The sequence below is a fragment of the Pungitius pungitius genome, chromosome 4 (assembly GCF_949316345.1).
Source record: "Pungitius pungitius chromosome 4, fPunPun2.1, whole genome shotgun sequence".
Taxonomy (NCBI): Eukaryota; Metazoa; Chordata; class Actinopteri; order Perciformes; family Gasterosteidae; genus Pungitius; species Pungitius pungitius.
The window spans coordinates 10,185,762-10,200,116 of NC_084903.1; the positions used below are offsets into that span (position 1 = coordinate 10,185,762).

General features: G+C 41.2%; 1 protein-coding gene across 1 annotated transcript in view; it reads left to right on the forward strand.

Annotated features, from left to right (window-relative positions):
- The window catches only part of gpc5a (glypican 5a), an 84,909-nt gene that overhangs the window by 20,253 nt on the left and 50,301 nt on the right, over window positions 1-14,355 (forward strand). The window contains exons 5-6 of the mRNA XM_037456402.2: window positions 537-670; window positions 811-936. Of these exons, the coding sequence (XP_037312299.2) occupies window positions 537-670; window positions 811-936 (260 nt within the window). The remainder of the gene's footprint in view (window positions 1-536; window positions 671-810; window positions 937-14,355) is intronic.

Consider the following 14,355-nt stretch of genomic DNA (forward strand, 5'->3'; position numbering starts at 1 on the left):
ATAAAACACTTTTCTATAAAGTATTAAATGTACTATACTGCATTGTAACCGGCCTATGCCACTGTATAATTATAAGCACTCATTAGTATTCATAATGCCTTCTAACAATAATCAGAAAATAATATAAAACATTATATAATGTTTATAAGGGGAAGTTTTCTTCGGATTTTTCTTTTGCTGATCACACTGTAATTTGTACAGCAAACTATGACCATATATAACTACACTGCTATGCATAATACATTATAGAGTATTGCAACTATGGGAATGAGCCTCACAAAAGAATGTGACCATTAATTATGAAGGATTACGATTTCGCTCCTGCTCTGATAGATATGCCACAGCTCCATTTAGTGGTTGTGTAGTGTCACTGCTGTGTGAGAGGCTTCAGGCCTTCATTCTTGGCTGCACAAATGGCCTTGGCTTAGAAAACTCACTTAATCATTAAAAGAAGGCTTATTTGTCATGCGCCTAAATGCATGTTTCTCCCTCAGTGTTTGGACTTATATATCTGCATCTGTCTCATGGGGCATTAGGTGCACAAGCTGTGTGGCCCACCAAGCAGGCGGCCTGCGCAGGCGGTCAGCATCCAGCGCAGCAGCAGAGCAAGCATCCCTCTTAAAGCCCTCGTGTCAGGTGTGTCAGGTGACTCGCTGGCCATCAGGAGGAGGTAAGTGGGTGAAATACGCCAGATGTGTGCATAGTAAAAAGTGCCCTTTGCCGATTTTAGTGCCTTAAGTCTACAATCGATATGTAAAACCTCTTGTTTATCAAGTTATGTATCTGTGTGCACTGTTGCTGCTTTTGCAGGGACTTTTTGAACAGTCTGCGTCTTCACCGTACGTTCTACGGCGGCCTGGCGGATCAGCTGTGTGTGAGTGATCTGGCCTCCGGTGATGCCCTGTCCTGCTGGAATGGAACCAACATCGTTAAAAGGTTTGTCCATTCATGCTTTGTATTTTCATTGTAATTTTTTTCTGGCGCTTTTAAAAATCACAACTGCTCAGGGAGCCCATTCTGGTCCATGGCTGATGCTTTTGATTTTTGTAATAATTACATTTTAATGAGGTAATAATATGAGCGTCTACATCTATCACTGTGTGCAGTCATGCCTGCATGCATGTGTGAAAATCCCTGCAAAGTGTTCCCAAACCTAAACCTGAAAACAAGGTCGACTCACAATAGGCCTCGCATCTTAAACTTGATATAGTTTGTGTGTACAAGACCGTTGCAGACCATTTTCTGAAATTTCCAAAAACAACATTTATCAAATCTGTTGTTTTCTGCATTGCTATTGAAAATATACATTTGAAACCGGGTAAATGCCTTCAAGTCTGAGTTAACAAGCTTGCATTGCGTCGACAAAACAAACTTAACATAAGCTAGCTATTTTGTGTTGGATTCAAGTTGATTATAAATCCAATTATCACAACAAAATTTAGCCTCATGTGACTTGCAGGTGTACTGCAGATATACATTTGAAATAAAAAAAATTAATGATGCCAATTTATTCGGCGACGCATTGGCTTCAACCTAGTATTTGGGAACAACCGTTCTCATCTCACTGAATGATTGCTGGTATTCGGCCGTTGATGTACTGCTTGTCCCTGGTTTTATAAATACACACACCCTGATAGATGTAGAAGTCCTCCATTAACTGCTAGTGCTCACAGACATAGATCTTGGATATGAATGGTTGTGAACTGAAGCAGACCAACTGTCCTCCTTCATAGTATCAGTCAGCGTCCTTGTTTCTATTACATCACAGCACCCATCTCCCCTGCGCTGTCATCACTCAAGGACCCCCTCATATATCCTCCGTATGTGGTTCTTCCTCTTAACTGTCATCAGCTGTCAGCGCAGTAGAAATCGCCAGTTGGCCCGTATTTCAAACCAGGGTGAGGTTGTATTGGCCAGTTCAGGTTAGACGGCCCATTGTGACGGATGACAGCTGCCCTGAGATCATTTCACAGCTGCTGTTAGAAAGTAAGAAAGGACGAGGTCGGAAAGGGAGAGGGGGGCCTTTGACAGTCTCCTTAGCGACTCTGAAGGATGTACGGCGGCTCATCAGAACTCTCGTTACTATGGAGACCAAGGTTAAGTTCCATTCTAGCATTGACAATTTACACTTTTCATCTGTTTGTTATTTTTCGACATAACACCTCTAACACCATTACCAAGGAAGTAGCCGTGTGCTAGAATAGAGATGTTTCTCATGTGCTGGACGAAGAGCTCTGCCAGCAGGCCGCCAATCATCTCTGCCCGCTGCTTGTAGGAAATGTTTATGGTCAGTTGGATTATCTTAGCTCTCCGTCACTCCTTCTTCATTTACAACAATTATTTATTGGCACTCGTTCACCTCAGGTTCATTCACAGGTTCATTCACAGGTTTCTCACTTTTATTTGGTCACCACCGAAGTAAAGGGGGGAAAGCTGGGGAATTGAAAGACATTAAGAATCTGCAGCTCTCAGGCGACTAGCAGAGTCCCTGCAGCTTAGCAGGCTTCCTGCGGACCCAAAGCCCTGTGCTGCTTTCTATTAGCCTAGAACCATAGATGAGTGGCTGAGAGTCAACGCAAGCTGAGACAAAAGCAATAAATAACCTCCTGCCTTCGGGTCATAACCCAACATCCACTGAGAGGGGAAAAAAAACCTCGCTGCCGGATGGTGGCTGATTTACAGAAGCTTATCGAGGCCTTGGAGACCTTAAACGATTGCCTCAGTAGCTCTGCGTGTGTGTGTGTATGTGTGTGTGTGTGCATGTACATTTGAATGGGTGTGCATGCCTTTAATAACATCTTTGTGTTTGCTGGTGCAGATTGTTTTATGGTCCTAAAGAAGTATTGAGTTGCAGCAAAGCTTAGTCTTATTTAATAAAAAAACAGGGCAATAAAAAACAAAGAACACGACCCAGGGCCTGAGATTAAAGGAAGATTTAATGCAGCTCCTCATCTGGGTACCTAGTAAACAAAAAGATAAAGAACAATCAGATAAGGTTATAAGGGAAGAACACAAGTAGCTTTCATCTCAATGTCTGTGTGAATCAAGATGATGGGGTCTCGCTTCAGGGGAGGGTGGGTAAGAATATTTTTTGTCTCTCTGGTCCGTCCCTCACTTACAGATTTGTACTGGGAGGGAAAAAAATATTGGAAATTACATTTTTTAAATATAATATAAAGTTACTTATTTGGTTACATGTTACAAAATATGTTACAAAACCAGCTCGCTACACCCAACACCAAAATATAGTTTAGTACAAATGTTTGTTGAATACCAAAAGTTGGAATCTAATTTGCTTTCTTGTCCCCTTATTTACTAATCCAGTAATTACTGATTTAAAGCTAAATTTGAGTCTTTCCAGCAGTTGTTGATCTCTTGTGTTTGGAAAACACTTAATTAAGCCGGCAATAATTGATTTCTGTGGCCACTTGGGGAGCAGTGGAAACAAGCTGTGAACAGCAATGAAAACTATCACCTTTTAACAGAAAAGGGCCCAAGTCGTTGTTTTGAAAGTCAAAAAAATGCCTCGGGGCTTTGCACTCAATTCCCAAGTCAAGACTCACTGTGCTGAGCCACAGTGCAAGTTCTAAATGAGATCAAGTCTGTGTGTTGTTGTCGACTATCCGGCTTCCCATCAGGCAGGTAGTGTTAGCCCTGTTAGCATCGTTAGCTGTGAGCCGTCCCACTGTTGACATGTTGAGAGGCCGTTGAAATGCTCCCAATCTCGTATCTTGCACTTGGGAGATATTTCTCGGCGGATTCATCATTCTACGTGCAGCCTCTTTCACAACATGCAAAAAAAACAAGGTCTAACAAAGAAATACAGGGATCCTCATTCCCTCTCAGCTGCCACCCCTCTATTTTCTAAATCAGTCTGACAACTGATCGTAAAACTTATATGCCACTGGTGTGAGGCAGCCCATTTATTCTGAAATGTTTTTTGCTTTATTCTTGTCACTCTTACAATGAGAGACAACACCCAGGAGTTATAGCAGTGCTAAAAAGAGTGTGATGTGTTATTCATGATTACCTCCTCTGGTGTAGATGCTTTAATTCATCCCCACCTGCAGTTTGTCTCGCGGCTGCCAACACACACCAGGTGTTTGCCGTTGAATGTACATTTTCTTTTTTTCTAGTTGAGTACAACACATTTCAACGCTAATAAAGCAACTGACCTCGCATGCAGTTGGAATTTAACACGGAAGGAATGAGCGCTGCAGGAGAAATGCTTGGCGGGTTGAAGAGATGCCTGAGGGGCGGCGGGTCGACTTGAGCGTGGCCTTTTAGCAGGCCACCCTTCAGCTGGAGTGGCTGTCTGAGCATTGAACTTTGACCTTTCCCGTGTCTCTATGCTGCTAGGTTAATCTCAAAGAGGTTAATTACATGGTAATAAAGGCCCCCAGAGTTGCAGTGCAGGCCCCTCCTTAATGTACATCCAGTTTGCAGTGGAAAGGGCTGATTTTTACTAATGTTACTAATGCTGCTCTGTTTATGTCTATTTTAATTTTCTTCACATGGCTGTTTTGTCATTATCCCTTTTTGATATTTGTCTCATTTTTGCTTCCATCTGCCCACTGGACTTTGGAGCTCAGGTGATTTGCCTTGGCTTAACTGAAATGACAGCTTTTAAGCTCTGCTAATAGGAATCCACTGAAGACGCATCAAGAGCTTAGGTTATCCTGCTCAGTTGAGGGTTGTGTGAGACTGGCTGCAAAACCCACACGGTGGTCCCATCAGGGGACAGCATGTGTTGAATAATGAAAATGATATTCACTCGAAAGCTTGCTACCCCTATTGGCCCCGTCCGCGCAGGCTGTTCGTGTCTCACAGTCATTCTTGTTGTCAGCCAACAATTAGCTAAAGCGTAACTTCCCCTTCCCGAATTCATTTATATAAATCGGATAAATGATTAGTTATTTACTAAACAAAAGGAGACTCAGATAAAAATATACTCGCGCTGCAGGGAGAAACTCAACCACTAAAATATAGTATTTTAACTAATATTAATGCATCTGTTCTAAATACATTTCCCCTCTTTGAAAGTCATATTAAATCAGCTTAATGATTTTTACTAATTGTTTAACAATTAGCCAATTAATCCTTAAGTGTGCATTAATTAGTTATCTGGTTGGGGTTGACTATAGCTTTTACACAACAAGAACTAATTAAGTCCCAAATAAGTTTATTTATAATTATGTTAAGCAGTTTCACACCAGACTGTCAACAAAAGTGTAATTGTTGATACATAGCCCATTTAACACTTAAAACGTGAAACATGTCCTAGTTGTGATATAACCATGCTTTATGTCTATTTCTGTCATTTGTCAGCTTCGTTGAATGTAACAGCCCACTTGGTGGCATGAGGAAAGGGAGTGCTTTCCACACTTTCCTATATATCAGGTTAATAAGATCAAAATAAAACGTTTTTCCTTTTTATACATACAGCAGTGGGATCGGCGGGACCCCAAGCAATTAAGAAAGAAAGCCATTAAAAAAATAAAAAAACACAATAGCTAAAAATATGTTCTCTAAACTTATATGAGAATATATTAGAGAATCTTGATTTATTACCCCAAATATACATTAAAACACAGCTAGTTATCTTTGTCCAAAGCACATGTAAATGCATACTCTACACCATCAATAGACCGGCTGGTCCTGCTTCCTCAGTAATTCAGTAAATGACTTAAAATACAAGTTGTTCTGTGCTGTTTCCGTGCTGTAGTGACCCTCTTTGACCAGCAGGGGGAGCTCTGCACTTTGGGTTACACTACTCGGAACAGTCAAGATTGTTGATCGCTTCTTCTTCCATTTCCATCTGTTTTAATGATGCATAGTGGTGGAGAAGTGTTTCTTATCCCCGCCATCCCTGTCCCTGACAGTGACAAACAAAACTGAATCTAGGTGATAGACAGACACGCCGCAGAACATCAAGTCGTTTGATGAACTGACCTAATTTTGAACGGGAAGAAATTACCTTTTAAACATGCACTGTCAAATACATTATGCATAGCTGTCCTCTTAGTCACTCTCATGCGAGAAAGTAAGAGTTGTTTCCCCTTCATCACATGCAAAAAACCCAATTTGAAATGAATGTGGCATTGAATCCCCAGTAAGGCAACAGTTCATAAAGTTGAACACAAATATATCTTGAGGATTTCCCTCTCTCTTACTGTATGAAAACAAACTTGGTAATTTAGTGTCCTGTCATAGTACACAAAAGCAACACATTTACACATATATTCAAAGTTGACAAAAGAACGAAGGACAATGATGGCAGGGCTGATTGGGCTGTTTTGATTGGGGGAGAGAGAGGGCGGTAAGATGAGAGGCAGAGGAAGAGGAGAGGGGACATTCTTGAAAAGCTTCTCTGTATTGCGACAGCTGGCTACTGCAGATAACCACAAAACCACTGGAGCACTTGAGGTCTGGGTGCTGCATGGCTAGAGTTCCACTCCAACATGACCTTATATCCTGCCTGGGTTTAGACGCAGGGGCTCGGTCAGACCACCACATCCTGGCGATTACCCCAAGTGACCGACTAAATTGAGTCCATAAGTATTTCTTGTATCCGCGTATAGACGTGTGTGTGTTTGTGTGTGTGTGTGTGTGTGTGTGTGTGTGTGTGGCGGACAGCCCAATCCCCCTACTCGAATTATGTATGATTGCTCTGCACAGATACATTTTCAATCTAGCTCGCTCTAAAAAGGAGATTTCATTTATTTGTGCACATAAATGTTCCCCGATGTTGCTACAGTATCTGCCAGCGAGGTCACTGCAGCAGAGACAGTAAATTCTGAGATGGCTGGCAGGTGGTGCGACGTATGCGTGTGTCTATCTAGTCCCATTCATTTTTCAGTGTGCCCAGTGCCTTTTGCTTCTCAAGCACGGATACCTCCTACCGCCACCACCCCCCCCCCCCCGCTCACTCCTCCACCACAAGTTGGACGCCCGCCGCCAGCATCTGGTGCAGATTGTGACCCTGCAGCATGCCAGGTAGCAGGACATTAACAGCCAAGGCCTTATTGTGCACTGATGAGCTGTCAGAGCGCTCACCCTCACCCTCCTGTGCGTGTGTGTGTGTGTGTGTGTGATATCGGCCCTGCCTCCGTCTACCATTGAGCATACGTGCTTGGTCCCCGCGGAGCACTCTTCCTCTTTACCTTGGATATAAATCAGAGGCTGCTGGAAAGCGGGGAAAAAACGGTTGAGGGAAAAATGTGAAGTTAATGCTCATAAAGAGGCAGCAGAGGTAACACGTCTTTGGTGGAAAAACCCACTGTCTGAGCGTGATCTATTGATTTTGTCATAAAAGACTTTTAAGGAAATGGATTTAAACATAGCGACAAAGCAATATTCTTTTGACGACAAAGGCCGTTTCTCACAGTTCTTAGCAGGGAGAGTTACTCCAGGAGAATACAATGGTCTAATGGAGCAACTTCAGTAATGGACGTTGAGAAAGAAGCTGCTGAAATTTCCTCTCCCTTGCTGTTTTGTGCGTTGTTGATTGTGTGTCATGAGTATTTTCCTCAGCCACTGAGACAATCATAACGTCTACCTGAATGCAGAAGAAAACGGCTGATGTTGAACACTTTTCTGCGAGTCTGCACATTTATTAGTTGCGCCGTCCTACTATGGGACTCATTTCATATCAACTTAATGAGTACATATGAACCATATCCATGTTGCTTTCTGCTCCAGAAGACACTGAATTTCTCTCTTTCACCAGTGTCTCTGGAAACAAAGACACTCATATCTTTGTATCATTGTCTTGGTTTATCTCACAGCTGCAGGCTTTTGACAATGCGTGTGGTACCGTCTGTTCCTTTGATTTTCCACTCATTTGTTAACTAAACATGCTTCCCATTTACTGCCACAAAGTGAAAAATGTGGTAGTCATTAAGTATTCATTACCTGTGCAATTTGTTTCTTCTTCATGCATTTTTAGCTTGGAGAAATTTGTGAATGCGTAGGTGGCTCATGTTTGGAGTATTGACAGTTTTAGAAGAGAACCGTTATTACTTTCAGTGCTTTATTATTCATTAATTAAAAATAAATAAATGACAACCAGCAAATATGGCCATTACCCTCCATATATTTCGTAAAACTACATTCTGCAGTATCAGTTCCTTATATAAGAAAGTCTGATCATCGGAGGTCTTTTCTGTCTTTATCAGGGAATTTGAACCCACAGAAGAGTCCACACTTTCTAAGTGGAAAACACCTTTTAACTCTTGACGTAAGGTGATAGCCGTGTGAATATGTTCTCATTAATCTCACCTCCCACAGTAAAAAGGTCTAAGTCGGGAAGCGCCCCGAGAATACATCTAAATAGCTCTTTCTCTGACGTAAACACAAACGTCTCCAACAACAACGTGGCACAAGGCGGGATGCCCCGAAACCAGACCTTACTCTCTTATCATTGTCCCCGTGATGTTGTCACGCAGTTTCTATGGAAACAAAGCCCAGTCTTATTAAAAAAAACAAAGTTTCACCTTCTCTGAGTCTGCCCTTTACCTGACAGCCAAGATAAACGAGCAGGGTCCTGGGAGAAAGGCAACACAAACATGCGTCTCTGCTCAGAGGCCCGTGCTCATTGGCTCTCTGCTGGAAGCCCTTATTTACCTTAATGCTCCGAGGTGAAGTGGGGAGGCTTGAGGAGGAGGGAAAGGTACGAGTGTGTGTGAGAGATTGTAATTACTCACAATACCTCCCATCATCAACCTTGAACCATGCAAATAGAAAGGAAGAAAACAAAGAAAACAACTCTTTCTGGCCCCCATAATGCACGTAGGCCAGATGATGTCATATGTCACCTTCAGCTAATGAAGGTGATGATGACATGCATGAGCGCCGCATACGTTCACCATCTGCTCGGTTGTGTCGCGCTGGAGCTGCGCCCCGCAATGCTGCAGAGAGAAGTTGAGGCACGTCTGCATCACAGTGCGAGTGTCCCCTGCCGCCTGCATCCCGATCAGTTTAATCCCGACTTCACACCACAAGCTGCTAAAGTGACCACTCTGATAGGCCACGTATTTTATATGACCTGAGCAACCTCTGGTTGGCTGATATGGCAGAGGTCACAAGAAAAAGAAAAAAAATCAATGAGCAAAGTCACTTGTTAGTGCGGATGCACATGCTGATGTTGATTTAGGAATAAAATACTTCCTTATGAGATGCAAAGATAATATTTACATAAACAGATAAAAGACAATAATGCTATGAGGGCCATAGTGTCGTCTACAGATGTGTCTGTATTTAGAAACCTTAACCTTAATGTAAAATGTAAATACAAAAATTCAGTGTATTGTGATTTTGATTAAGAAAATTGGCCTGCGTGTTAGACCCATTATATGTGTTTATTTGAATAGGGCATGTACCTTGATGTAGGAACAGAAACAGTTCATTGAAAAGTGTCTGCAAAATAATCTGCTGTTTCCTGTTTCTAAAATGTGAATCTTATTGGTTTTCTTTTTGAGAAGTAATGGTGTATATATGAATGAGGTCTGAATTTGCTTTTTCACAATTCTGCCGTTTTATAAATCAAACAATGAACAGATTCAAACAAAAATAATGATTGTGGGATTAGTTGACAATAAGAGCAGTTGTAACTTTCAGCTCTACATAATGGGACTGTGCAAATAGTAAAATGCACTAAACTATTTATTTCTAAGCGCAGCTACTACCATTCAACACAACAGATTGATTGGGTTGAATGTCTTTTTTACCTTTGCCATTTTCTCTTGATAAAAAGTCCATGAAACAGAAATGCTTCAGGTGTTTTTTGTTTTAGGATGCTTGTCATTTTATTTTTTGCTAGTTAATATTTTATAGAGGATTCTCTTTCGCATTGATTACATTGGGAAGAGAAAAACACTTTGTTGCTCCTGCAGAATATGACAGTTTTGATTGACAGGAGCTTGACTCCAGCTGTTGAGCAGGTTGTGAAAAGGCGTGTGTTGGTGACTGAAGATGATCCTTAGATAACATCAGGTGACCTTTTGAGAGCAGCCCGAAACTATCGGTCTCCACAGGAATACTCTCCTCCTCCTGCCATGTCTTGACATGTTTTTTTTTCTTCCCCTCGCTCCCTCTTTTCCATCTCCTCTTTTTCCCCTCTCTGTGTCTGGTGAGTGGAGTTTCAGCGAGTTGGCAGCCTGTATCTGATACTGAAGTAATTTACTCGTAGAGATAAGGAAGTGGTGTGCACAGTCTTTCGCTGTAGTCCTCTCTGACAGGGCAATCTGAAGCCCGTAGAGAACAGATTTGGAGGAAAAGTTTGACTCCAGATACAAGCGAATTATAGAAGTTATTATTTTACAAATTCAACACACTGAGATTGAATGGAGAAACAATCACCGGAGACTACTGATTTAATTTTTAGTGACGTGCTTATTCCATTGACTTTGGGAATAACCGCAGAGTGAAAGAGAAAGGTGGAGTGGTGTGATAATGACATGGAGCAGACCACCCTGAAGAGGCTATTTGCACTTGTTTATCCATTTAATCCTGGTTTGTCATTTATCATAGTAAATGTTGTTTACTATAAAGTACACTTTGGGAATAGACAGAGAAACGTCTTGTTTGCCTTTGACCATAAAAGCTCGCCTCAGCTGATATGTGCATGTTATAAGCAGCATGTGGGTTTTTGTGTGTGTGCGCATGCTGTGTCCTGTCCAGTTTTGTCGAGTGTGAGCTTTTTTTTCTTCTTTTTTTATTTCTCCAGCCAGGCAGAGCAGGGTCATTGCCTCAGGGCTATGTTAGAGAAATGCTCCTCTGCTGTGGGCAAGAAGAAATATGAAAGAGACCCTAAATCAAGACACAGGGCCCCATGAATCATGTCAGCAGCTGAGCTGAAGAAGAGGGATGAGACCATCTGTAGCAGCATACGAATGGCTAACTGATTCACAGTGGTGTTGACACAAGCCGAAGAAGTGTGAAGAAGTTGTGAAGATTAGCGCTGCCGCTCGCCGCATAGCCTGGGAACCGGCTTCGGTCAAAAAGCAGCTAACCCAAAATACGCCGCATGCTCCATTTGTCACGCTGACATTTTACGGAATTGCACAGGGAACATTTGTTTATGTTGTAAAATGAGATTCTGTAAGATGTAATTCTTATTACATCACATCCATAACACCTAAAGCTAAGCTGTGTGAATTGTTTTCCAGCTTCTTCTCCCAAAGATTTTTTTTGGCCCTTAAGCTTTTTCTAGCCTTTTATTTATTTAATGATATAAAATATATATATATGTTTTTTCTTTCTTTTTTTCCCTTGTGTCTTGGACTCCTCTAAAGACCTGTTTTGATTACTAGAGAACAGGGACAGGGGGGGGCGAATCCCATAAAAACCCATCATGTCAGGCTTCAGGTAAAGTGTGTGTGACCACTAATCCGGAGCACGGAGCGCTCCGCTTCCTGTGAAGCGCCACTGGCAGCTACATGGAGGTTAGAAAGATGATGCAATGACATCCGTTGTATTACAACTGGAACGTATTTCTTTTTTTGAAGGTAGAGCAAAGAACAACACTACAGGTTTTTGGCAATGGAAACTACTTTTTTTTACACATCTCCCTTCTCCCTTGCAACAATTTGATTGACAGATGGTTCGTCCAATCAAGTATTTTCTCCTCCAAACACTTTCCAAAGACAGCCTCTCAGATGGTCGATGGAAATAAATGTTAAGTTTACCATCCTTTTTCTATTTGGGAATGCAGATTTTAAATTCATGAAAATGTTGCATTGGAAAATGCCTCATTTGCATATTTTAACAAAGATTTCAGCAATCTTGTCATTCCAAAAATAATTTTATGTTCGTAATTCTGATATCGTACCGCTTTTACCAAATTCACTAATCAAATTGTTTGCAAATTAGCTTATATTTAATTAGATAATACTCAATTTACATATTTAACATACACAACTGTTATGAAGTACTGTATATCAGTTAGTGAAATGCTTTGCCCTACTTAGAGGGAAGTTAATTAGACCAGATCATAAGGCAGGTTGACGTAAACAACATCATTAAAATAATTGATTAAATACTTAAAGACTTCTGATATCCCCCACAAGGATGGGTGTCTACGTCCTGTTTAACTGGAAAACAAGTAACGGTGTAAAAAATGCTTAGGTGCAGACTTGGAGGATGATAATTGATTATCTCCCCTGGAACTAATGATGTTGCCCTCTAAAGTGCAATAACAGACCAGGCATAGTTATTCCATTTAGATCACAGGGACATGGCGCTGTCGTAAAAGCACCTTGTGGCATCTGTAAATTAGTCTCTTTGAGTAAGGACGGATTCGCTGTGCCCAGCCTTGAGGGCGTGTTATTAAAGCACAGTAAAAGGTGGACTAAAACTTCACGGCCAACCCTAGGGCCTGTTATTTAAAAAAGAAAAAATCACCACATAAATGAACTCATCAAACCGTTGGCAGAGGGAATGAGGTATGAACATGTTGGCAGTTTTCAAGCTCGTAAACCGCCGCTATTGTAAAGTGCTTCATGTAACGTAACTAAAAAGCTGTGGTGGAGGATAATGTGCAATCCCCTTGGATAAATTACCATGATCTTCTCAGAGTGTGCAGTCAGACCTGTTTAGGCTGACAGTGGGAAGACGAATTGCTCCGCTAAAGTCCGTAGTCAACCCAGAAGAACATGGTTTGTGTAAATGATTGTAAATTTACTTATACTATCTTACTTCCATACTATCTTTTCTCTCACCGTTTGTTGAATGTTTATTTAGGTGATTCTAATATACTATATATTGCCTTCACAATCCCCGGCATCAACTTGCACATCATTTCACGCCCATCATTTCACCCTGAAAGGAGGAAATATGTTTTTGGAAGCTTTTCTCTCTCAGCTGAATGCACACAGCTGTGAGCACAGCGTCGTACAGCTTGTGTTTGTTGAATGTTTCTTAATCACAAAGCAAGTTAAACAGTCAGACGCGTGAGGGGAAAACTCATTGACTGATTTAGCATCAGACAGAGGGAGATCGAGCGTAATTGTGATGGATTTGGGGGGGTTTGGGGGGGGGTGCATTATTCTTCTGTGATTGGCCGTACGGAGACAAGTGTGGATAGATACTGTGTGGAAACATAAACACTGATAAGCCCATCAGAGGATGAAGGCAGAGATGCTACAGTGAGTGATCAGTCGACTATAAAATTGACTTGAACTGAGCAGTTTTACTGTCCCTCAAGAGAGATCGGTGATATGATACCGAAGAAAAATGTTTAACAATCCCACTACTTTTTGATCAGTTTCACTCTCAGCTCCAGTGTTCACTTTTTGTGTGTTTAGCAAACAAACAACTTCAGCTTCCTGTGTTTTCACTTTTCACCGTTAGAGGGTTCCTTAGAGCAGCTAAACCTTCTGATCTGCATTGTTTGTATTTATATAAGAACTGTTATTCATAATAACACAGGTAGACCAAATATCAGAAGCATGTATGTATATATACACAGTACCAGTCAAAAGTTTGGACACATTTGTGTGTGTTTGTTACTGTCATACTTTTTTTTCTAGCTGTCACTCACCTTGAGGCTTTCAAGCTCCCGAAGGTGTATGAGCTGCTTTAGCTTTTAACAGCAGTTCTTTGATTTGGCTCAAACAGCTGCTGTTACACTCCGTGAAAAGGAGAACGAGTTTGAGAGCAAAGATGAATACCGGTTCCACAGGGGTGATTAGACTGTTGGTATTTGGGTCCCTTTTGACAATGTGTTGTTTACTGCTGTGGATCGTCTGCAGCTGGAGGAACAGCAGATGTGGCTTCTGCTTTTTGCACCATAGCTTTAAACTGGGCCTCAGTAGTGTTTGAGTGGGACCTTGAATTACATAACATATTGCGTGCAGAGCAATATGTATCTAAAATATCTCTCAGTATGAACTTACATATAATTATAAGTGGGCATGGTTTACATTCTATTAATGATATGCCTTTTGTCATGCTGCCCACTACATACCGGTTTTTCCTCAAAAAATTGAACTGAAAGAATTAAGGGGTTACTGCAATTTCACAAAAACTGCATAACACATGACCAGGTCACATACTAACCTCATCGTTAACTGTTCTCCACATATAACCACCCTCTGAAAAAGAACCAGAGTTCACCATTACTGTACCTCAGAACAATTTTGAATTTATATGTCAACTGAGAATTTCCAATTGATCCTGCTCTATATTCCTCAGGGACTTAATACGTTACTTCAATTCAACACATATAGTAACTAGTTAACAGATTAAGATTTTACAAAAAACATGATCAACATCTTAAGTATGATGCATTTCTATAGAATACTTTGTATATGATTCACTGCAAATCAATATGCTTAACATGTAGGTCAAGTCGAG